The 25,697-nt window shown below is 44.0% G+C and overlaps 2 protein-coding genes across 7 annotated transcripts in view; both read right to left on the bottom strand.

Moving 5' to 3' along the window:
- CEMIP (cell migration inducing hyaluronidase 1) overlaps nucleotides 1–25,697 on the bottom strand; it is a 119,559-nt gene that overhangs the window by 49,416 nt on the left and 44,446 nt on the right. The window contains exons 1-6 of one of the 3 annotated variants that reach the window (XM_075506189.1): nucleotides 9,681–14,853; nucleotides 7,513–7,620; nucleotides 4,467–4,619; nucleotides 3,649–3,787; nucleotides 2,623–2,859; nucleotides 2,061–2,240 (exon numbers count right to left, since the gene is read on the bottom strand). In XM_075506189.1, the coding sequence (XP_075362304.1) occupies nucleotides 2,061–2,240; nucleotides 2,623–2,859; nucleotides 3,649–3,787; nucleotides 4,467–4,619; nucleotides 7,513–7,588 (785 nt within the window). In that variant the 5' untranslated portion in view covers nucleotides 7,589–7,620; nucleotides 9,681–14,853. Of the gene's footprint in view, nucleotides 1–2,060; nucleotides 2,241–2,622; nucleotides 2,860–3,648; nucleotides 3,788–4,466; nucleotides 4,620–7,512; nucleotides 7,621–9,680; nucleotides 14,854–25,697 lie in introns of those variants that run through there. The other 2 variants (XM_075506188.1, XM_075506190.1) reach the window with 2 other exon arrangements.
- Nucleotides 14,980–25,697, bottom strand: part of LOC142411761 (cell surface hyaluronidase CEMIP2-like) — a 58,404-nt gene continuing 47,686 nt past the window's right edge. For 2 of the 4 annotated variants that reach the window (XM_075506184.1, XM_075506186.1), the window contains 6 exons: nucleotides 24,324–24,506; nucleotides 22,167–22,380; nucleotides 21,282–21,383; nucleotides 18,806–18,966; nucleotides 17,409–17,518; nucleotides 14,980–15,361 (listed from right to left, as the gene is read on the bottom strand). In XM_075506184.1, coding sequence (XP_075362299.1) covers nucleotides 15,111–15,361; nucleotides 17,409–17,518; nucleotides 18,806–18,966; nucleotides 21,282–21,383; nucleotides 22,167–22,380; nucleotides 24,324–24,506 — 1,021 coding nt within the window. In that variant the 3' untranslated portion in view covers nucleotides 14,980–15,110. The other 2 variants (XM_075506185.1, XM_075506187.1) reach the window with 2 other exon arrangements.

A 25,697-nucleotide genomic window follows, 5' to 3' on the forward strand; every position in this document is an offset into this window, starting at 1 on the left:
ACTGGAGATCGACAGGCATTTGTCCATATAACCCCCGCCACCACCCCCGTCAGAAAACAACCCAGTCTACGGCTGAATAGCCTGACTCAAGTGGCACCTCACAAAATGTGAAACAGAAATTTCCTAAGCCAAATTACTGCCTGGGGCTTACACTGTTACTGTCTCAGTGATGCCCATGGTCAGCCCCAGCCCTTGGCAGGGAGCTGAGAAGAACTGACAACCAGGATGCAGCAGGACCAGCCAGCAGACCCCAGGTGCCGGGCAGTGAGTGGTGAGAGCACGTACATGGGCATGTTAGAAAGGAAAATCCATCCGCTCTCCTCTGTCAGAGCCTTCCTTTGCCATACAGGTTAAAGTATGTACATGTGTGTGTAATTTTCTCATCCTGCACATGTGTGTAATTTTCTCATCCTGAACATTTTTTTTAAGATCTTCCAAAAAATTCTGAAAAGCACCTGTCAGGTATACACATCCTTATTCATAGTTACAGGTGTGTCTCAAATGTAAATCAATACGTCTAAATCTTGTTATGCTAAAGTGAAGTGGAAGTTCAATTTGCATCAGGAGAAAAGGTTGGATACTCTGACAAAGCTGCCTGCCTTCCACTCTGCCATCTAACTGCCTTTGTAAATCTGGTCCCAGCTGCCATCCAGACAATGTTTTTGCTGAAAGTTGATGAACTTAAACACTGAGAACACTCCTAAAAATACAGTCTTTTAAATAATGCACCAAGATGCAGATGTTTTTCCACATACCAGTATGCTGGCGGGAGACAATATTTACCAACTACTACCACATGATGGTACGCACAATGTCCCTATTATTTATAGGAGGAAATATTGTGGTATTTCAGGTAACAGCGTGGCAAGGATTAGCTTTTTGACTGCAAACAATGGCAATGTTGAAAGTCACACTTCCATGGATGAATTTCTATGGTATTTCCATTATAAGCATTTATGGCAAAGAAGTGAGAAACTAGCATTAAAACACCACAGCAGCCTAAAAACATCAAGTGCAATTTACTTTTATAAACATATGCGAAACCCATCAATTTCTTCCTGTTGCACAATTGGAAAAAAAAGTATAATGTTCAAAAATCTTTTTCTGTTTCCCTAATTCCAGTCTTTGAGAAGAAACCCAGCAGGCTACTGGGCTTTAATATGGGTTCTGGGTATTTGAGAGCAAGCATTGCACTGATGGAGATAGACTGGTTTTGGAGACTACTTCTGCAGGCTTGCTTGATTATTTGAAATGCATTATCTGGTGCACAGGCACCCCTGTAATATTTGACACAACCTCTTCATCAACCATCCCAAATCTTATTCCATCTGCACGTGCCCAGGTGATATTTGTCTGTTCCCACAGATTGCGGTATTGAATCACTTCTCCCTACAAGGCAGATTTTTTTTTCATGTTCTGCAGTGACTCTTTTAGTGCCTCTTAAAAAAAAAAGCCTTCATAAATTCAGATAAACACAAAAAATATAATAGCTATGGTTGGGTAAACAGCAAATATTCTCAACAGTGTGTGCCAAAATAGACACTGTATTGGCCACAGAAGTATTTACAGTCCGCAGCATAAATTCATGCGTGCTAAATTGCTGTGTTGCACAAGTCCCCGAATATGTATTGGACAAGCTGAAGAATATGCTGTATGTATGTATATGTATTTAGCCAGGGTTGTATGGCTATTATTCTACCCTCCTTAATGTTCAGCCCATCCAATCCACTGCGTGCATGTAGAAATGCTTCTTAAATCTTTGGGGGATGGCTTGAAAATAAATTGGAATAAGTAACTTGTGGGAACAATATCTTGGAAAAACATCTTTTTTAATGTGAATCATACGCTATTCCTCAATCTGCTAATAAAAATATCCAATATAGACACTAACTGCATCTTAAACTATCTAATTAACTGCTAAAACTTCACATCAAGAAGTTTCCCTCTTTTTTTTTTCCATGTGAAAGAACTTTGTGCCTTTGAGAGAGTGGAATTATTTGGACATCTCAGGAGCATAATAAAGACTCTGTGCTGGGAGAGCTGGCAGGACTGGCACATACCTAAACCCAAGGTGGAGGAAATGCTTGCTGCCCAGTTTGGTCATTGCTTTCCTGGCTGAGTCGTCCAAGTTTCTAGATCCTTCATCGTTCACTGCAACCGACAGGATCATGCCATTCGCAACTCTGCCCAAATACTGGGCAAGACGTATGCTTTCCTCTTTTGCTCTGTAGGTATCAAACCTAAAGTGATAAAAACACCCAAAAGCATTTACTTCAGTGAGCATCGCAACTTTATGTGCTGAAAAGCAAGTTCTATAAAGAAATCACTCTTTTGTATTGTTTACAGTAATGATATTATCCCGTTGCAAAAGCACTTGTCTAACAGGGTATATTAGGGGTTTCTGTTAAGCCAAACTGATTAAACTCTAGTTGACAGAATAGCAAGGTAGTAACACTACTCACTCTTTGGTTTGGAGATTACTGATCTAGAAAGAATTGTATATACATGCAATAACACCCATTTGAACAAGAGGCTAAAATGTGTGTTTCTGAGCTTGCCGAGATGCTGTCCCCAACCTGTTCCCAAAGATCCTCACATCTAGACAGTTGAAAAGTCACTTACCGATCTGAATGGACAACTGCTCCCGTCTTTGGGTCAATAACATGGACAATGACCCCCCGATGGCCCCAGCTCCTTTCAAAGTAATATCCACCTTCTTCCATGCCACCAGGATGAAGAGTTTTGTTTAAGAAAGTCCAGGACAGCTTTTTCTTTCCGTGGATCTCAAGAGTGCCACCCTTACTTACTCCAAGATACTTCTGCCCAAAGTAGGGATTCGGCTGGCTGCTGTCATCCGCTCTGCAGCAGGAAGGAGGAAAAGAACCAGTTTTGGGTTTGTATCTGACAGCCAAGGAGCCTCCCACCTTGTTCTGCTATGGCCCAAGGAGAGAAGTGTCATGATTTGCGATGCATTTCTTTCAACTACTCTAAGAATCAGCAACTGCCCACATTGCACAGAAAATAATTTTTTTTAAATACTACTAGCAACTACTGAAGACCAGCAGCAATCTGGAATGCAGATTATACATGTTATATTCATTATAACCAGGCCAGAGGAGGCCTGAAGCCCAAACTGAATGACACGTTTGTGTTTTTAAATTCTGGAGGAAGTTAGGACGCTAACCAGGAGCTAGGAGGTCTAGTGGTTGTTAAATATGAGTTTGGCATCCTTGAAATTCTAAGAGATCCTGCAGCAATCTGCAAGACATAAATGTATTATCCTTTGGCTCACCACTCTCATGCAGAAAGAAAGGATGTTTAGGGAGGAGAATTTTCAGAATAAAAGAACTCCTCGGGTTTTAAGCCTATTCTGGAAAATCAGCTTGAGCGGTGGCAAGGTGCATGCTGATTTTCTGGCATGCCCAAATACCCCAGTGTTCATCTCACAGGAGAATTTGGAAACCAGAACCAAAACTGCGTCAATTTTTTACAGGCCATTTAAATTGTTTAAAAAGCTGCTGAACTTTCCACAGAGCACTGATGGTAAGTATATCTGACAAAATGTAATTTTAAGGAATATTTTTGTTCCCTGTTGTGGAAGAGAGATCCTAGAAAGTTCTAAGATAATATTTTATCATGCATACGTACCGGCCATATAAGATGATAACCACATTGCTTTGGTAAGGGCACGTCTCACTGCCGATATGTAACTCTCCATCATTTTCAATGAGTATATGTCTAGTACGCAAAATGATAGGCTGCACGTCGTCTTTAATGACCAATTTTCCTAAGTAGAGAAGGTTATGAGACTTGCTTTAACAGACAGCAGCTCATCAGAGGTTGTGATATCATTGTGCTAAACCCAATGCTGGGCACTCTTCTCAATTTTTGAAGATTCTGCCCATCTTCCCCAAAACAGCTCTCAATACAAATCTTAAAGACATTACATGTTTTTTATTCAGTCCAATTCTTGAAGATTGCAATTAAGATTTGCATGGAAGAGGACTCATTCAAAACTGAGACAGAAATTCAGTTAAGATTAATAAAAGCTATTCAGGCTAGCAGCCACCAGCAACACTATGACTCTGTCCTTAGAGACAGAGGCACACATGTATCTGCCCTGTTCTGAGACCCTGAGAACACTGCTATTGCAGTATGATGTTATCGGGACAACGATTCAGTAAAAAGATGTTTTTGAAGCAAATCACAGAAGTAGAACTAATGAGTATACTGAGCTGCTTTTGTAAATTCTCCAGAAAGGACAGCAAGTAGGTTGATTGTAATGGCTAAAGAAGCGATAACATCTCAGCTACCACCCACCCTTGTACTGAATTAAAGCTGTGTTTGTCCAGTAGCCACCCAGTTCTCAGCAAGAAGCAGAAAGCTCTCCCAGCATGAGACAGAGTGATTTAAATAGCCACAGTGGAAAGCACACTTCACCCAGCCTTGCTACGAGCACGTTTTACCTCCATCAGTGATGTGGATAGAGTGGACAGTCGCAGAAGAAGAGAGAAGGAGCTTCCTGCCATTACGGATTTCAATGTGGTTTTCTTCGTTGTGGCCTGGGTTCCAGTTTTCTAACTCAGGATCCTTATCAGGGCATGCGACATCTGCTTCTGCTGGGTAGAGATGGAGAGGGAAGACAATTACTGTTTGTTCTGTGCAAGACAGAAAGCTTCATATCTGGGCATCTTTACAGTATCATTCTCGGTACCCCCCTTTGCTGACTCCCTGGAACACAGCAATATCTCAGTGCAGCAGAGTACATGTGGGTCACAAACAAAAGAAAACAAACAACAGCTTAAGTTGTATGGTTTTCTATTTTCTGGAAACATGGTAAAACCCGCTACCCGATGCAAAAGACCCTTGCGAGGGGTGCAGTTTCCAGAAAACTACCCGAGAAAAGGCTGTAACTGAGCCCTTCTTGCAGTGACATTCAGCTCCGTTCATACCATCCAGACGCAGAGCCTTTCACAAGCCCAGGGAAGATGTTGATGAAAGGATAAAACAACTACTATGTTTAAAAATGCCCCCAAAATACCTGCGAGGTTTGAAAAGCTTTGTTTAATGTAAAGACATTAAAATATGTTTGCATACTGTGTTTTCACTGGAGATGGAAAATACAAGTGCTCAAACTAACAGGAAAACACCAAGCACCGAGGAATTACCAGTCCACCCAGTAATAGAGAGCAACAGGAATCTCACAAGAGAGACTCTCTGGGTTTGTGAGCTTTTCCAGGCAGAAGCAATAAATATTAGCTTTGGGTTCACACATCATCAGTCTCCACGCACAAATTTGATTACAGACTGCCATGACATGTTAGTCTAAATGGCTTTCATACCAAATCCAAGAGTCTCATGTTGTAAGCATTTACTTAAGATAAAATATTTCCCTGATATAATCTCACTCGATATGTGAGCCTCACATCTTACTCTAATGAACAAAACCGCGAGTGCAAGAGTCCCATGTGTGATGCATGTTTTCTGAGGGTAGAAACCTTTCTAATCCTAGGAAGCTGAGGTCAGTGGAAGCTTGAACAATGAGCCCTTTGCCATCAGAAAGGGTTGGGAGTTCTCACCAGCTCTCCAATTTTTGTCCTTTAAAACAAAAACACCATAGGAAAACTACAGGATCCACAAGTCAATGATAATAGACATGGAATAAACACCTTGACTTCAGCAGGGTTATGTCTCTGGCACTTAGTTTTTGCCCCATAGATACTAATGCACTCAGTTAATGGACAGGGCAACGATGTGAATTCATGCAAGGAAACACGTCCTGGTGCTGGTGTAGTTGGCAGCGAGTTGTCGTGTGCTGCCACTGTGAAACTTGAGGGACATCTGGCGTTCCACAGCAACAGAAACAAAATCTGTCCGTCTGCATTCAGCTTCCTCTCAGATTCCTCCACCAGCTTCATGTCTTAAGACAATAGAATTGGACCAGCCACTGCCTTAATGTCACCAGAGACCCATTAAAAACCAACTATTCAAGGTAAGCAAGGGACATTTCATGTGGGCAACATATGCCTTGGCTCTCTGCAAACTTTTTCCATATACATGAAGTGATCAAATCTAGCAGGTAGCAAGTCAAATACTGATAAACATCCAGGGCCTGATTTTGATATCACTTGTGCCAGCTGAAAACTGGGAAGCATATCAGTAATGTCAGAGGCACTTTTTCCAATTTACAATAATTGAGGAAAATAAGGAGGAGTTTCTGGGTTCCTACCAGAAGACACACAGAATTAATAAGAGTTGGAAAAGATAAATATTTCAGGCAGGAAATGGGACTTGCATTGTAAATAGATGTTCAAATATAACTGTAATATACGCTGACAACAAATTAAAAAAATGAGCTGTTATTCCCATAGGAAAAAGGATAATAGAAAAATTTGCTCATGATGAGAAGCTAATTAAAACCAAAAGAATCGATTCAAATGTAGAGGTATAATTATCAACTAGATTAAGTGGACAGGATAAAAAGTTGTTCATTTTTCCATTTACTTGGCTATGCTAGTGGCCAAAAGAGCTTCCTGCAGTCTCAAATGATGACTTGTGCCCCCCAATTTCATTATTTAGAAACAGAGAGGTAGACTGTGATGCCTAAGGGGAAATCAAGAGGAATTTACGCTGATGATTGGGATGACAACCAGCAAAAGCCAACACAATTCAGAACAAAGGACCCATATTCCCAATTTCATTAACCAATTAGTACCAGAGAGCAGCAGCCGTGCACAACACCCGCATCCGCTGTGCCAAGGACACCAGAGGGCTGAGCATCTTCTGCCAGCTGGTCCAGCTACTTTGCCAGCTTGGACTATTACTCTCGTTGTGATTTTTTAAATAAGAGTGCAACTTCTACCCAGCACAAGGAATTAACTGAATGTTTTGCTCCTTGACCAAAAGGGCCTGAGCATGGCAGTGAAGGGTTGCTTCATGCAGCTGCAGCGTTTGGGGCAAGACATATGGTCTCTTTGTTTTAAACAAATACAAACTTTCAAATTAGCTCTATTTAGAATATGTATATCCAGCTTCCCTTTTCCCCTGTCCCTAACCACTCAGGAAAAGGGCTGCTTGGAACAGACAAAACCCAAGGGGCAGGGATGACCCACCCCATAGCTTTTTGCTCTCCACATCTGGGCTTGGGCAATGCAGCAAAATGCTTGACTTCACCTCCCACCGCCACAGCCATTAGGACCTGAGGTTTCTTTTGTTATTTCTTTGTGGCAGTTTGTTGGATTTGGGTTTGTTTTAAGAACGTGTGGCAGAATCTGAGGGATTCCAGAGGCTACTTTCACCTGCTCAGAAATTTCAGCCTTTGCCACTCCGGCTGCCCTTGATCAGGAGTACTGGCATATCAGAGAACTGCTTTGCTCCTGAGTTTTCTCACTCTGACCTTGACGACTCTTATACGAAGAAGAGTGAAAAGCTGCTCAATCTAAACCAGCAATGTCTTTATTTAAAAACAGTGTTACAAACAATGCCCTTTTTCCCCATGGCAGGAAAACTTACCTGTGCTTACAGAAGAGATTACAAACAGAAGAAAAACGAAGTTTTTGGCCAGATACTTGGAGGTAGGTAGAGCCATTCTTCAGGATTTTTAATTCTGTGGATGGATACCTGTGAAGAAAGAGTATCAAGCAAATGTCATTTTTTTTCCCCCCAGCTCATGCAAAAACCATTCACTGCACAATAAAGGTTATATCCAGCTTTATACCAGCCCACATCCATTCCTATTCAGCTCTATGGCTGAGAACACCTTCACGCTGCTTCGGGACCAGCCCGAACAGAGCAAGAAACCAAGGGCAGCTCCTCACCCTTTGTTTGGTTTAGGATAAACCCACTTGGGAATCCAAATAGACACTCAGAAAGCAACCACCAGATGTAACCAAAAACGCCTTAGGAATGCAGTAAAAACACATCCACTGTCAAGGCTCTCTAGGGCTGAATATTCACATGTGCAAGAAAATAATGAAACACAACAGAGAAGGCGTTTTCAGAGTGACAAATTTTCATGAACTAACCTTTCAATGGCACCTCTCTCCCCGCGTACTACCCACACATTTTTAGCAATGGTGTTTTGTGCACCCCCAAGATAAACCGTACTCACACTTCCAGTCTGAAGCATGCAGTCTTTTAGATTTCAGATCCAAGAAAACATTGTCTATTTAATGTGCCAGCCCAGAGTTTTCTTGCAAAACCAAGAGCTGCTTTTGAAACCGGTCTACCTAATGTTGTTTTCGTTTCTTCAGTAGCCAACCCCCAGCAAAAACAAACAAGCAGTGTCATGAAAGTCAAAGTTAGAACTAATGTGATTCTCTCCAGTGATTGATTCTGCAGCTCTGCCTTGTGCTCATGACAATTTATTGACATGCATTTTCACACTGAGGCAAGGACACCCACTTCTGTAAGTGTCAATGCTCTGTATTCATAAGGTACTGCTTAAAATTCACATGTAGTCCTTGGAGCCATTAGGTTTTCTCATGTAAGCCAGTATCTGAGGAATATCGAAGAAATTTATTTGTAGCTGTCATGTCACATCACAATGATGAAATAGGATAAACATATGCATCGCACAGTTTAGACGCAAAAAAAGCGATTGAAAAAAACTCCAGGGTGCCCCAATTTCTTTAGGGAAAAAAACACATGTTATTTTTTATGCCACTTGTTAATATAAACCAAGCAAAAAACACGAGAAAAAGATATGCAAGAAGCCAGGATTTAGTCTGGAGCAAATTTTACAGTGTATATATGCAAAACACATGTTTGTACTTTTCATAAAGGTGATATAGCTCGAAGCGCAACAATACGTTCAAACCACATGTAATCCAATGAATGTATTAAAAATAGCATTAGAACCAGATTTGTCAGGAAACATTCTAGCAGAAAAATGTTTGCTTGTTTTGGTATAGTATATTTGACAGCCCTGAGCTCTGGAAACAGCATAGACTCGGGGCTCGGTACAGTCTATCAGGTGCTGAAATGTTGTTACAAAACAGTAGAAAAGAGGAATGCACTTAGTAATGCTATAACTTTGAATGATACATGTTATCAGAGAGCTATACTGTCGCCATGGAATTTGTGCCAGAACCAGGCTGCACATGTCTGACATTTTAACAGCATTAACCATCAACGTTTGATAAGCCAGGGCTCTTTTAAAGGAATATTATTAGACGTACACCCAAAGTACAGCAGTCACCATTAAAATGTCAAGATTTATTAGCGATTATTACACAGCCTAATCTGCAAACCCAATCACTAGATTGCGCTTTAACGATAGAGGAAAAACTAAACAAGTGGTAATACAACAGGATGGTCATTACAGATAAACAGTGTTTCTTATAGCATGGACACAGCTGTATGTTAGTGTTGCATAAAGCCAGATTCCAACTGGTAAAGCATTGGTCATAAAATACAATCAGATGATACAAGAGTTCGCTGAAATAAAAAGAAGGGACTGAATTTTTGGCAGTGATGGCATGCATTTGCTCTCCGGTTGCTTCATAGGTAGCAAAGAAATTTCTTTGCTCTGGCTCATTAAAAACTCAGAGGAGCATCTCTGCTCCATCCAGCTCATGATCTTGTTTCTGACAGTAACGCATAGCAAACTGGTAGGAAATTAGTGTAAGAAATTCCATAGCCGTTGCTTTCTTTAGAGCCAAGAACCGCACAGTACTTACCATCAGGTTGTGCAAAATGGCTTCTGCTATTATATCCCCGGTTGCTCACCAGGGACTGCTTCCCCGATTACCTCCACCTTCATCAGCAGAGATCAAAACAAGCAATCAGACACTGGAAAGTCATGTCATTTTTGGAGGCATCAACTGTGTGCCAGGGCTCCAATGTTTTTGTAGTGTCTGATCTGCCACAGTCCAAAGAATATCCTGCTTATTTTGTGACTGAGGTAGGGTGTTTGATTCGGCTTGCAGCAAGCCCGAGTTCATTGCAGTGTTAGTATTAACTGGCACTCGGGTTGGAAAGGCTGAGAGCCGACAGGGCCAAGAGGATACGACTCCTCTGATTCAGCTCTGACTAACACACCGCCGGAAAAATGCTGCTCGGAGGATAATCTCAGGAATTTTCCTTCAAAGGCTCTCAATTAAGCATCTTTCCCAAATATTAGACACAAACAGTGACATGTTTGATTTTACTGTTAAATACGTTAAGTAAGAGGAGGAAGAGATGGTGACTCTTTTCATTGATGTCTGCTGCTGGAGAAGACTCGGGAGCAGTTATCTCCTGCCAGCCAGCCGTTTCATTAGCTCAGCACTGAGCGCCGCGTGGGGATACAGCAATACACTCCATCTCACTTGAACAGGCGCCACGTGGCTGGGTTCCGCTCTGACGTAACCAGCAATGTCAACAAATCTCCCTGCAGCTTCGGGCACTCTGAGAAAGTAAGGGCCATACAAGTGTCCTCCTAAGTCTGTCATCTCCAACGTTTCTCAAATACCATCTGTGACTCCTCTCTTGGGTGAGAAAAGCTTTTTCATCTAGCCATTAAAAGCTGCCTGGCAATGGCAAGTGGGACTCATATCCCTGGGTCTGGCAAGGAAGACTTTCTGAAATGATTCCCAGCTGCTGGATCTTTCCAAAAAGTGAACAATAGCAGCAGACAATGCTAAAAGTAGATGTAGGAAACCATTAGTCCTCAGCTGGCTGCTACCGCAGGTGTCAGCAGCAATACTGTACTAGAAAGCACACTGCGTAGACAGGAATCCCAATCCACTGCCCTCCCTGCGGTTTTAATGCTGGAGGCAACACAGAGCAGACAACCACGAGAGCAAAACAGCAAAGAAATGCTCTGAGGAAGCTGGATTGTCACAAGCATCGCAGTGGGGTCATGCAAACACCCCCAAATCCCAGGCAGGAGAGCAGAGCTCTCCGGAGCGGCACAGCCAGCTATTCAGAAAGACACGCCAGGCTCCGACCTCGACTCACCACCTTGCACGACTCTGGGCCAACCACCCAAGCCTGGCACCAAGATTCTAAAAATGTAACTCCCGATTTTGGGTATTTTAAAGTGCTTTTTAAGACTGGCTTGACACTCTTTGGAGGATGTACCTTCAACATCTGCTGAAGATGAGGCTCCTTTCTGGTATGTCAAGCGGGGCATAATGGGAGCATTAACCATCCATTATAAACATGACAAGGACAGGAGAAAAGCAGCAGCTACCTGATCTCCCCTGAAAAAGGTGTCAAACAGGAGCAAAGAACCTGCCCACAACCTGACAGCTGCTACTGCTGCTACTGCCCAGCAAGAGAGGCCACAGAACTGTGTGGGGGCAAAGCAGGGATCCGGAGCCATCCCCAGAGAAGAGAAGGAAAAGCTCACAGGGAGAAGGTGCCTTTTAGCCTGGCGGAGAGTGAACTGTCAGCAGACAGTAGTTTGCACAGGTACTTTAGAGGACCTGTGAGTAAAATCTGTGTTGCCCAGGGACCATCTCTGCAAGCCGAGATGCTCCAGGAGACTCTGATGGGTCAGTGCCAGGGCCGTGGTGCACCTCTCGTGCTTCAGGTGGCCAGACCTGGACTGTCCCACTGCCACAGCTGATGCTGAGGTTTTAGTGGCTTGATGGCTAGGTCTGAAGCCTTGCTGCATGTTTCCTCATTCATATGCAAAGAAGCCAACATCGATTTGGAAGCTGATTCCTGAGAAAGGGAGGAGCTGTTTAATTAGCGTCTCTGCTACCTTCTTGCTGATGTTGCATGGCAGCGGCTGTCCTCTCACCCCACTCGGGGAATTTTGCATTTTAGCCCCAGCTGGGAAGATGGATTTGAGGAGCACATTTGCCTTTCTGACCCGAGGACATGCCAGCTCTTGCTACAGTGACGTTCCTGTGCAGGGGGAGCATTTGCACACCCAGCCACAAGCACAGCTCAAGCCTTCACACGGCCTTACAAATAAACAAACACATTTCTAGGGATGGCTAATGAAAATGCTTTCCCAGTCCAGAGCATGACAGCAGCGTAGCTGCCTCTGCTCTTCGTCTTGATCTTGTGCTTGCCACCCAGCCATTAGCTGCTCTTTTCTACTGGCAAGTAGAGGACGATTAAACTCAGGAACAGACTTTACTCCTCAGTGAAATCGATACTGGAGTCAAAAGCAGCACTCTGACTTTTTTCCCAATGAACCTTGGTTTCTTATAAATTTATCTAATATCTTTCCCTACAAGGAAGAAGCTTCTGCTCACGTATTCCGTATATAAACATCACTGCAAGTTCCTCGTTTCCTGATGTTCATAAAAACAGATTCTGAACAAGGAGCAGGAGTTAGAGGAAATTTTTACAATGAATAAATTAAAGGAAACTGAAGTGTTTGCAAATTTGTTGTAATATCGGCAAACTATTTTGAGACGGAAATAAAAGGGAAAAAAAGAGTTATTTTAAAGCTATGCTTTTTTTCAGAATTAACTTCTTTTTTTGCAGAGGCTTACAGACCTTGGAAAGGAAAGGAAGCAATTTTTGGCCCAGCTAAAACAAAATCATTTGCAATTCATATCACTCCGCCCATCCGAGGCTGACTGACTCGAGTTTCACATGCTTTTGAAGTGCTCAGCATTCCACTGAATTAAACCCTCATCCACTGCATGAAGTTTTCAAAGCATCAAAGTGGTGAGAAGCTGAACCCCATTTTTGGAGGCTCAGGGTGCACTGACTTTGCTGTGCCTGCCGACAGTAACTCAGTGTATAGCCAAGCTAATGCTTTCAGGGAGCGCCAGAGCTACCGTGTTCCCACTGCAGAAATGCTCTGGGGATAACCAGGACGGCCGAACATCCTGAATGTATTAGGTGTACTGTACATGCTTGGATTAGCCGCAGGTCCACGTGGACATGCACAGTCCATGTGGACTCCGGCGTGCGGGCGGAGATCCTCCTGCTCAGGAAATCCCCGGGAGGAATACGACAGCTTTCCACAAATGCAACGCCCACGCGACACTTACCCCTGCAGCTTCACACACACAGACTTCTGGTGCATGCCGAGTTAGCAGTAGCCTTTGAAAACATCATCCTGAATGTCCCAAGGGTCCACGGAGGAACTGTACCCGCTGCAGAGCGTTCCTGGTTTTGAAGCCTTTTTTCCATCCCAAGGTAAGAAAAGTGTGTGCAGTGGCTGAAGAGGACCACAGCATCCTGAATCCTTTTCAAACTGCTGCTTTTAACTACCCAAATAACTGCATCAGGATGTAAATATTTTTCTTTTTGTTTTTGTGGTACTTTACTGTTTGCATCTGGCTTGCCGCGGCTCCACGCCTTCCTCTCCAGGACATTTGCCATTAGCTCTCCTTCTGGGGCGGGAGGAGGAATAGAGATTTTTCAGAGGTTTACTTACATTCCTCTCCTTCCTTCACCAGGCTCTTCCTTTGCCAATTGTTTAGTCTCAGCCTGGGGTTAGAGCTCTGCAAAGTTTTATTGGGATCCAGGTCTGGACCTGTCACAGATTATCAAATAAATCTCCAAGAAGCTAAAAGCTTGCTCTGTAAGTACTTGTTCCAATGTTGGACTTACGCTCACAAGCCTAAAATATCTTGCTTTTCTTCCCCTGCGTGGCCACAGAAATCATAACAATTAGGTACTAATAGGAGTTCAAAAGGACTTCAGGGAGCTCCTCGGAGGGTCAGTCCCAGCCACTCAGGCTCTTGTACCACTGCACATCTCCACCGAGAACATCAGTCTCCACTGCTCCCTGCAGGGGCCAGCTCAGGCCCACGATGTCCTGTGCATCACTCTTTATCTTACCTTTACTGAGCAGCATCAGTGATTTCTTCACGCTTCCTAGCAAGCCAGGACCTCTCCCCTGGCCAAAGCTGGCTCCCACCCCTCCTACCTGGTGTGGGGATGGAGCCACAGTCTCCTCTTCTGCCTGTAAACCTTTCGGGTGTTTTCTCACCCCATGTCCAAGGACCGCTGGGCGGTATGTGTCTGACAGAGGCAGACAGAGGAGTTCAGTCCCCACTCAGAGGCACGGTATCAGCTGGCCGGTGCACGGATGCCAGAGCGACTAACTCACCAGGGAGCAAAAGTCTGGCCAACAAAACACTAACCTTTCCCGGTAGCAACTTGTTTGGCCATTTCTGAGAATTTCAAGGAAACGACGGGACACTAGTAACAAAGCCGTCACCTACCTGTTTGTGTGACCTGTGTGACAAAGACATGGAGAGTCACATCACCCACCTCTTCCCTGCTGTCACCAACTAACATCACGTTCAAACCAAAATGAGTATATCATCATTTCAGGGTAACTTTGTGCTTACACTGTAGTCAGTGAGGTCATCAGTTGTTTCTCAGTTTGCATACAAAGCTCTATTTTCGTCTTTACTTCAAAAAGCAGCAGCATAAACAAAAAATCAAAGAGAATTAGCCACTAATACTGGCAGTATTTCAGTCCTCAATGGGAGCAGAAAGTCAATACAAGCATTGTCTGAAAGGAACGCAAGACTTTACCCAACACAGCGCATACTTTATCCTGAGTTTTATTCCTGTAGGTCTTTAATTAAATGTTCACATCAGTTGGACAAACATCATTTCACCAGTCATTAGCTAGAGGCAGAAACACATTTATAACTCCTTGTTGTCCCCTATATATTCAGTTCGATTAGAAGGTATTTTTGTAAGATCACTGCATGCTTACCCATTGACGCAAGCAGAAGTTACTGAGTTCACCTAAGATGCCATGGCAGATGGACACTTAGGTTTTTTAAAAGCAGACATTAATGAAGGGAAAACAGGACTGAAGGGAAAATCCCCTACCTCTGCTGAAGTTCATCTGTTTCCCTGGACGTTGCTAAAGTTTCCACGCCAAATTTCATTTCCAGTCCCTGTGATGCCGGAGAGCAGGCTTTTGCCTTTGAAACTTACCTTTTGATACCAAGTCAGGGATATTTTGAAACATTTCTCCTTGGGAAGGGCAGCCCACAGGCTTTTTCCTATCCTGCTTTGTGAGGCACTGCTTGAAAAATAAAGCTCTACCACAGCGGGTAAGATGAGAATATATTTATTAGTTATAAAATATACAAGCGAACACCATCGGTTTGGTACAATCCTGTAAAAACAAGAGCAGGTTTGGTGACAGCGGTGGGCTTTGCCTGGCTGGTGTTGCGCGGGCGATGCTAATCCCAGGGCGCTGTGGGCTCTGCAGAGATGTGCTCCGAGTGGTTCTGAGGAGAAGCGAATTTTAGCGACTCGTCAGCATTAGCTGGACATTGATATTCTTTCAGCTTCAAGGGAACGTAATGCTGTAGAGAAGCAGCTTTCTGATAACCAGCATGATTAAGGACTTTAATCCAGGAGGGTTTGGCTTGTCCTTTATAGCCAAGCATGGCAAAACTCCCTGAAAAACAGACACAAAGAGAGTGACCCTCTGGATGGGTCGGTTCACTTATTAGCACCACAGCATGGACTCCCTCCACACGGCACAGAAACTTCTTAGCCCCTCTTTTTTTCCTTGGATTAAAATAACAGAACATTTAGGAGAGAAAAAGGGTGATGAAAGAGAGAATGAGCCTCGCTGAAGCCATAACCTCACTGCATCCCAAATCTGCAGATATTTCAATAAGCTAAGATAGGTTCCCAGATGTCAGTTAGCAGGAATATTGTTTTACTGTTTATTTTTAAGCATTGGTACTTTTTCATATTTGACTACATGAAAATTGTTAGGCACTTTGAATCCTTCTTTTATTAGTTTACATCAGTTTCTTCCTGTTATGCCTAAACTATTCCCCATGTTGACTCTGCTCTGGTACTCTGCTGCCACAAAGTACAAAGGCATTATGTATTCTTCCATTTTAATAATAATGTCTTGTGTTTATATTATGCTTTTCATTGCAAAGACTCCCAAGGCTATTTGCAGCTGGTTGGATCAAGACTATTCCTGTAAACACTTCTAATTTAAATAAGGTTTTGAAAAACCAGGCAACAAGATCCTAAATCCTGATCCCGCTGGGGTCAAGGGGATTGGGGTTTTTTTTTTTTTTGCATTGTCCCTGGCAGAAGCAATATGCACTTGGGAGAAATGCTCCAGCCTGCCCCGAAACGCAGCCCCCCCGGCACGCACCAGTCCCGCGTGCGATCACTTTTGGAGCTGTGAAGTCAAATACTGCACATACCTGAATCAGCGGGAGAAAGCTCATGAAGCAGAACATAATTACCCAGACTGGAAATCAGGGCAGACATGTGGGTGAACACCTTGCCCGAGAGAAATAGGGGCGGCACGTGAACGGCCAGCTGCGGCTTAGTCCCACCGCCAGACACCAGCATCCCACTGAAGTGGCAGGGGAAGGAGATGGCCACCAACGGCATGTCCCCAGGATGGGGGTGGCCCTGCTTGTTGCTTTTTGTGCCCCAGGAGCAGTCGGGGCTGGAGGCTGAACCGAGCTCCCAAAACGGCCTGGAAGTGCTGCACCCGAGCGAGCGGCACAGGTGGTTCAGGGAACAAAGTTTGACAAAACAAACAAAAAAGATTGCTTTTTAATCAAAAAATTCCTTTCAAAAGTATTCAGGGCTTTGATGAAAGAATGAAGCAATGACATTTCAGGACAAAAACAAAAAAGAAACCCTCAAATTTTTGCTTTTAAAAGGATGAAAGAAAAAACAGCTTCTCGGGAATCAAACAGGCACTGAAGTGAAATCACTGTCTCTGCTGTAAAGACTATGCTGTCCTCCCCTGGAATGGTCATAGCAATGAGCTTTGAAACTTGAATCAGAAATTGATATAAATTTCAGTAAAGCAGTATGGAAAAAAAATCCCCAAACGCCCAAGAAAAAAAAGAAGCTGGAAATACAGCCAATTCTCCATCTGATCTCTGCTTGAGAGACTGCAAATGAAATCTGAATCAAGCTGGCTGGTTGTTTCCTTGATTTCCTTATCACTCAAATGATTCATCCAAACCTGGACTCAATAGCCCCCAGTTTTCCAGCAGGAAACCCAGCATGGATTTCCTGGACCAATGATACCAATGGATTTCTCGCAGCAATCCAAGGTAAAACTGTAATAAGAACTTTCCAAAAGTGGTGATTTCATTCCATCCAAAAAAACAAATAGCTATTCAGGCTATTTTCTTTTTCATCAGCCTTTCAGTTTGTGATTGTTTTTCCTTGCAAAGCAGTTGAATTTTAGAGATGGAATCTTTATCAAATGATTCTGGGTTTTTTTGGTTAGAAAAACAATCTCCCTTTAGGATGAAAAATTTGCAGCATGCAGCTTCTCACTGGTGAAGTAGGGTCAAAGCCCCAAAACAACTCTCCTACTTCTCAGCATCCCTAAGCCAAGAGGTTTTTACTAGCTTACACTGGCATATTGTGGTAGGAAATACACTGATAAGCACTATATAAGCATGTGCACATTTTTAGTAGGGAAACACAGCAGTAATTCTTAAGCAAAAGAAACATGGTAGAATAAATACATTTACCTTCCTTCTGGAAGGCAATAGGCTTTGCTGAACCGAGCCTGGTAAAAACAGACATTTCGGAGCTCCCCACCACGTCTGCAATATCTCTAGAGCACACGAGAACAAGTGATCTGAAAAGAAGGGCAGTAATTATGGCATGATTGCAAAATATTACTTCATTAAGAATCTGCAAGACCTTTAAGCTCCAATTCAGAAAAGTACTTAAGAGCTTGCTTAACTTTAAGAACATGCTTAAATCCCTTTGATTTCAATCACACGTAAGCTTTCCTAAGTTTAAGCCTCTGTTTAAATGTTCCTAAATTAAACCCGTGCTTCACACGGAATCAAAACAAGCACAAATGACTGTTTGCGAGTGCATCCCTTATGGGAGAGGGACACTCAGCTGCAGAAGAAATTCAGTTGCTGTGCGGTCCTGAGACTCTGAAACCATCTATATCCTGGGTCTGATTTTCAATCAAGCTTCAGTCCGGCTTTGGTCCTCACAGATGTGCTTTCAGCCACCAGTGAATTGTACCTGCAACGAATTACAGGCACAACTGGTTGCATTTAGCTGAATGCCTTGACTTGCAAAATACACATCCTACCAGAAAATCAAACCGAATGTACAGGCATCCTATGGATATATGTCACTTCATGCACGTTTGATACATGTACATACTCATGTGCATAAATACAGATGTAATAACTCAGGAATGTTCAAATCTTTGGTCATGAACTGCTCAGAAATGTCTTGGACTGAAAGTCTGTTTTCTGGTTATTTGACCTCTTCTGCCAGCAGCCGAGAATTTATCTATAAATCTCTGTTGTTACATGTTTATGTGGCGACACATAAAACCACAAGGAATGTGGGACAGACACAAACAGAGATGATCCAGACCATTGCCAGGACACATGCAAGGTAACAGAGCCTGCAGGCAGGCAGGTCTATTCATTGGCTCACCCAAGAAAAGTCCTATTGGAAAATCTGGCACACCTATGATTTTTATCTGTCACAAGAGGCAAAAACAACCAGTAAGAGTAAACAGAAACCAACTCGTTTCAGAAATGGAAAGCTGAATCATTGGCTGCCAGGAAATTGCTGGACACCGGGATAGGTGCGCAGGATTGCAAATGTCATTGCAAGGACCTTATCTACTCCATGCTGGAAAATGAATGGTTAATTTAGAAGGAATTGCCAGTTTTCCAGAAAACCTATGTCTGTCTGCTCTAATCTGTGCAATCCTGGGAGAGAGCTGCTGCTTCTCTTATCATCTGGGTGATATTTGGGATTTGTACACATTTAATCTGTGCCAGATTTCTTCAGAGCACAGGTTTGGTTATGGAAGTAGGTCATTTTCCTTTCTTTGCCTGTCAGCCATGGGTTGCTACATGAACTGGGCTCTCAGCAGTTTGCTTACCTCTCTTTTATAAATGTTTGAACATAATCAGTTATTGCACTGGCAGCGTTTTCACCGATAACTGTGTCAAAGTGCCGCCTGCTCACGACTGCTCCTGAACATGCATCTAGCACCACAAAGAATATCCCACGGCTATTGAACAGGAAAACCGTGTCATTTATCTGCAACAAAAAACAGAGGTAGGTTTTATGGAGGCAGGCTGGGGAGCTTCAGACTCTGATCCTGCTTTTCCATAAGGGAGTTACAAGCAAGGAAAATATCAAGGGTGTACACCCTATAATTTTAAATGTATAATTAGTACAGACGAAGTGACATCACTGATAGATGGTCAGTGGCAGGAGGAAGCAAAACCCTTAGTTCTCAATGGGGTACAAAAACATGAGAAATGAGGTCATCGGTATCTTTTGTGTATTAGGAAGATACATTTGGGAAGCTGAGAATCCTGGGAGTAAACTGCTTAGTTCAGTCTTAATACAGTTTCTTTCCATGTGGGGGAAATTACTGTCACTTGGCAAAGCAGATTTGACCACAGAGCAAGGGAGAGGTGCTGAGACAGCAGAAGGGGGAATAGAGGCGACACATGGACTTTTTTTGTTTTCCCTGGAAATGTAAATAACAAAACCAAAATATTCCTTCTTTGTAGGGCTGCCCCAGTGCCTCAAAGAAGTTGTAGCACAAGTGGCTCCTACTCTCCTCCTTTCCTACAGCAAAGGCTCCTTCCCCAGGTTACACCTCTCAGGATGTGCCATACATATCTCAGGATATTTGCTCTTAGAAAGGCAAAGGCTCTCTGAGGTGCCCAGCACTGCTGCATCTCCCCATCATCCTGTGGGCAGCCCAGCCTGGGAGGACACGACCTCCACCAAGGAGAGCAACAGCATACCAAGGTCAGGCTGTCAGAAAGCTGAGCCCAGGATACACAACCACGCCACTGTAATCCACGTAGTCGTCCAAAGCCTGCAGGCACCAGGGAGCTCAGCTACATCCCCTCAATTTGAGACATGTGAATGGCTCCGGGGAATATAGGGCCAGACTTAATGAGGGAGCCAAGTGTTAAAAAGTGGCTTCTGCAAGATGTCGGAGGATGCTGAATGCAATAGGGGGTCAAGGGTAAGGGAAACATGAATGTCTGGGCCACGGGTGGGCAGAGGGGAGCGAGGAGGAGCAAAGACAGACTAAATCTTTTGCCCGGTGCTGGCTGTCTCACACTCCTAAGCCTGGGAATTGTGTCAAAGTCTGGATGCACACGGAGCAGAGAGCAACCACCACTGCAAATCGACCTAAACATGAGCTGCTGGCAAAAGAAACAGCCTTGCTGTGTGTCTTGCCCCTGTCCACATGCTGCAGACCCGCCAAGGAGTCAGCACAAGGGCTCGTGCAGCCCGACGGGAGCTGGAGCAGGGCACCGCTGCACCCAGTTCCCTCAGTCCTTGGGGCAGCTTGGATTATAAATTTAAAATATTTCTGACTTTTGCATTTCATTCAGCAAAACAAGAACAAAACATGTGTCTCAGTAGTGGGGGCTCCTCTGCTTCACTTCTTTATTTCCAAATTTCCTGCAACTTTTAAGATTTAGGGTAAGAATCCTCCTTTAGACATTAATCTTTATCATTTGCCTAGCCCAGCCTTGTACTTCAGCTAGGAGTACATGTGTCTGAAATAAAACTTCTTTTGAAAACCAACAGTTGGAATTAAAGCTTTGGAAAAGGCCAAGAAGCTTTGAGGATACCCCTGGTTTTCCAAACCTTGCTGACTATGCCTGTCTATGCTGCACACACGCAGGTCTCTGCACTTCACTGCAGGTGAGGATGCTGCCTCCAATAACACCTGCTTGCTAATGGTTTTGAAGAAATTTTTGATGATGCAGCCAGTGCACGTGGCAAGAAATCTTGGCTGCTCAGACTCCTTAAGGATGCTGTACCAGCTTTGCTTGGCATTTGTTAGCATTAATTATAATTCAGCAGCACACAGGCATGTAAGCCTGGACAGTGTCCTTGCAAGCATGATTTCAGTCACCCTTCACCATTAGACAGACATACAAGGCATGTGCAGGGACAACCTGAGAGCTCCAAACCCCTTCAGTAGTGAAATACAGTTATTTTTATCTTTTAGTGCAATGCCAGCAGAGAAAATCAGAAAAACAAACTTGTTTTTTTTCCCTACATCCTTTGTAAACAGTGACTTCTGGTGTGCTTTTTTTTCCCCTTCCTCTACACTAGAGTGCTGGTGTTAACTCTTCTTCTGAGGTGATAAAAGGCCTTTTTTCCCCAAGGGCTCAGATCCTCATCTGAATAGAATACGAACTCTCAGTGACTTTAACGGAGCTAACTGCAGGGGAGAACAATGCACTTGCCTCTTCCAGGGGAACTTCCCATTTCCTTCCACCAAGGCTCAGCAAGATTTTGCAGTAACTTTCCTTGGAGATAAAGTTTCCCCTGTTTAATCACCATTTCAAATGCGATAAAACACAACATACCTTAATGAATGCGGATGTCAAGTGGTTTTGTACGTCCACCCTGCTGAGAGACTGGATCTGGACCCTTATATACTTGACTGAGGGTGTGCTAGTGATAGCAAGCTGCAATTACACCAGAGACAGAAACTTAAAAACGGGCTTGCTAACTGGTTTTCATCAACAAAATGACACCAGGTACCAATGACCATATATATGATTGCAAAATTTTAAGAATTCTTTTTTCAAACTGTGATCTTGGTGCACAAGTGCGTGCTCGTTTTTAAGACACCATTTATCAAAGGGTTGTGGCAATGCTGGTTGGAAGGGACCTCTGATGGTCACTCTGCCACTAAGTAAGTTTAAACGTTGAATATGAATTTCATATATTTTGCCTGGCTATAAACTCAAGTGCAGATTTGTATGAGGCTGAAACAGTTCTACAAGATTTAGAGTGGGGTGAATTTACAGTAAATGAGAAGAGAACCTGGCTCTAATTTTCCAGTTATTCCTATTAACCAGAATTACTTCCCAGTTTCAAATTCAGCAGCAATGGCATTCAATGAATGGCATCCAACGAATTTGGAATTCAAAGCTAATCCAATCTGAGCCCTCTCAAGAGTCCTCTTTTTCTTCTTTAAGAGAAAGAAATGGGGAAAAAAGGTGCCATGAATGCGCATTCACATGCTTCCAGTTGGGCAATATCTTTGAGGCTATCTTTGAAGCATAGTACAAAAAGCTGCAGAAATTCAGAGCAAAACCCTTCCCTCTATACGAGTTACATGATGCTGGGCAGATTCATGGGTGGGAATTCCCTACATCTTTTCCTTATGTGTGTGACAACGAATTGACCTCATGTGGATGCACATAGGCTGCATAACCTCAGGTGCTGTTTCAGGCAGCGGGTACCTGCGGGGCCCCACACGCCCTGCACAGCCCAGCCGGGTGCTGGGACACGGGGCGCTGGGCAGCTGCTGGCCTCTCCAGGAAGGGGTTTGGGTCACAGCTCCAGGAGTCCCCTGGGTACATATGCGCCATGATTTTAATACGTTCACAGCCTTGCTGAGAGCAGTAACTGTGTCCTTTCCGAGCTTTGTGGGCTTGCAGGCGAACAAATAGGTACCTACAAATGAGAGCAAACAGAGGGATCAGAGCCACCGTGTGCTTAGAGGAAAAGCTGGGTAGAGGCAGGGTGTGCGCTTGCTAAATTGCATTATCCCTCCCATTTCCCAACATTACAAACCAGCTCTGTCTTAGACCGGTGTAATACGGCACAGCCATTGCAAAATGGGTCCTGCAAGGATGCAGGCTGAGCTCCCCTTTCATCCTGGCATGACGAGACCTGCAGCACTTGCAGCCCGTACGCCCAAGCCCGCTGCCTTCACCAGGCAAGCGTCGCGGGGGGCAGACCCCCCCTCCAGCCCCAGGCACCCCACGCTGCCCCCAGGCGTGGTGGCATCCCACCAGAGAAGGAGCAGCGGCGGTGCTCAGGCTGTTGTGCAGAAGGAGACAGAATTGCCCAGAAATAGCAGCATCTCCCCTTCGGCTCTCTGTGTTGCACGGTCCTGGCCCGCAGGCAGAGCTTAGCCCTAGGCATGCATGACGAAAGCTCAAAGGCAGCCAGGTCTTCTGGCCTTTGGAGTTCATTTTTTTTCTAGCTGTTCTAAGTATGTTTTCAATTGTGTCCATTCTACAATTCAGGCTGAGGAAATTATATAAACAGCTCAGTTCAGCTCCAGGATCAAAAAGATACATGAGCTTTAAAGGGATTTTTCTTTCTATTTCTTTTAAAACTAAATATTTGTTTCTATTTGTCTGGAAGAAAGAATGAGTAAGCTTGGTTCCTCTCCAAGGATCCAGCATGCGGCATTAAAAAAAGAAGGGGAAACATCCCACTCATTATGAAATAAAGTCTAAAAAACAACAACAGGAAAAGAAAAAAAGCCAATCCCCTAACTTCTGTACTCTGAAAGGCTAAAAAAATCGCTGCTGAATTAAAGAGAGAACAAAAAGGCCCATACTGCCAGAATTAAGTTAGGTTAGACCCATCAATCCGCCTGTACCAGGTCCAGATGGCTGCTGGCAGCTAATGGCTCTTCCCCCACAGACCCACACGTGTAACCATTTTCCCCACTATTCAGTAGTAAACAACCTGTTTACAGAATTTGGGCAACTTCCCCCCTGCCCCCCCCAAAAAAAAAAAAAAAAAGAAAAGGAGGATTAATTAGCAAATTGCTATTTCACAGTTCCTATCATGAGAGAGACCTGGCCATCAGCAAGGAGCCCGGTTAGCAGGAAGACATTCCGGGATTCGATTGCTCATGTGTTATGGTTGAATGAATAAATATATCCGATCTCATTTTCAAATCTGGCACTTGTGGATTGATTCCTGAAGTAGCTACTTAGTCAGGTGAAGCGTCATGGGACCCATGGTTAGACCACAAAACACTTTTTTCCTCCCTAACTATTTTAGCTGACTGAGAAATACGATTTCGTAATATGTTTTTTTAACCAAAGGTGTCCTGCAGACTTATAAAGATAGTGCAAGATCTTTAGGACTCTTTTCATGCCTTCAAAATAAGAGATGTACTATGGTGTTCTCCTTTTTTCACAAAATCTAATTTTGAGAGATTATTTTAGAAGTCTCTCTTTATGGGCATATGAAGAAATTGAAACTTCCCAAACTATCTCAGTGTCGGAGCTGCAGCAGTCACAAGAGGGCTCCTTTTCACGGCCTTTTGGGGTCCAGTGGATTTTAACAAATATTTACACCGCACCCACACCTGCAGCAATCTGAGCAGCAGGGACGCCTCAAAGGAGCTCAGTCCAGGCAAGAAATCAGCCATTTTCTTAAAAGGCAATGCAAATTGCTGCTCGGCGATACAGAAATAGACCTAACCTGGGTACTGCAGCCTCTAAATCCGTTTTGACCTGAAATCAGTGAAAAGACCATGCAAGATGGATGGGCCTGAAGTTTAACTATGAGAAAGGGAAAGGAGACGCTGGGGCTGGTAAGAGAAAGACGCCAAAGGTTTGCTGCCCATTCAGGGGCAATGCAGGGCTCACCCCGATGCTCTGTCGAAGTAGAAGAGCCGCTCGCCGGTCCCATTGAGAGTGCTGGCCCGGGAAGGAGAGGCGAGGTAGTGCTTTACGCTGTGCACCGTCCCTGTCCGTCGCTGGTAGATATCCGCCACCACCTGGAAAACGGCTTCCCTGGGGTAGCAGAGGGCGACGTGCAGCCAGTCTCCTCTGCTGGCACGAAGGGGAGGCAGGGGGAAAGAGAGAAAATGCACTTAAGGGCTTGAGTACAGGAGAGATGGTCTGCAGCCAAGAGTACAGTCTTCAGGGGAAAACAAAGAAATGTCCTTTGAGGTTCTCTTCCTCCTTTAAAAAAACACAACAAATCCTCAAAGCCAAAGAAAATCAGATTTTTTTGCTTTGTCTGGAAACAACGGCTGCTTATTACGAAGGTCTGATCCAGGGACCCCGGCTGACCTCAGAGGACTTTGAGTCAGGTGCCAGGATGGCTTAAACCCACAGATTTTCTCTTCCTTGCCCCATAAGGCTGCAGGACAACCAGTCACATACCCACTCGCGTCTCCCGAGGCAGCCAGGGCTTGTTTTAGTTCATGCAGAGCTGCTGCGGGAGAGGGAACCGGCATCCAGCAGACATTTCACCGGGGGCACAGATTCAGGAATTAGAAAGTAATCTCTGACTTGAACCAGAGCCACGGTCTAAAGAGACCTGCTTCCTCCACTTTACAGCAAAGTTTATTATTACGGTTTCCATTAAAATCTCCCTCTCCCCTGCTCTTTCTTCAATGTCAGTTTAGAATAACTAAGGGTGAAGTTAGATCATCTTTTAACTCTTGTGTATCACAATTCCAGCGTGCACACTTACAAAAAATTGCCCCCATAGCTTTCCTTTATGCTGTGATTTGCATCGCCACCCTCATGGAGAGAAAAACTGGCTCCAAACTAGAAACCTTTGTTACACGACTCAGAGCCAAAAGATGCAGCTACGGTGCACTTCCGATACTGATGGGAAGGCTCCTCCACAAAACCCGACGCTCTTTCCTGTCTACGGGATGCACTTGTACTGTACAAAGCAGAAAGCCACAAGAAGTTTACACTTGAAAAGAAAAACCGAATAGCAAGATAATTAGCTTAATTATTTTTTTTCTTTCCACCTTCTGAAGTGGCTCAGTGTACCACACCAAAGTGCCTGAACCAGTACCATGGTTAGCTTTCCTCATATCGCCAAAACCATCCAGGCTTTAAATGTATTCATTACCTGGTTTCCTGGTTAAAATGCGAGAATACACATTTGGCTTAGAAAAAGACAAATACCACCTTCATCGGCTGTCTTTCTGGGTTCTAAAAAGCTGAGGAAGACAAAGTTTCTCCAAAGGCTGCCCTGAAATGACCTGCCACCCATCC

Source organism: Mycteria americana, chromosome 6, assembly GCF_035582795.1.
Source record: "Mycteria americana isolate JAX WOST 10 ecotype Jacksonville Zoo and Gardens chromosome 6, USCA_MyAme_1.0, whole genome shotgun sequence".
NCBI lineage: Eukaryota > Metazoa > Chordata > Aves > Ciconiiformes > Ciconiidae > Mycteria > Mycteria americana.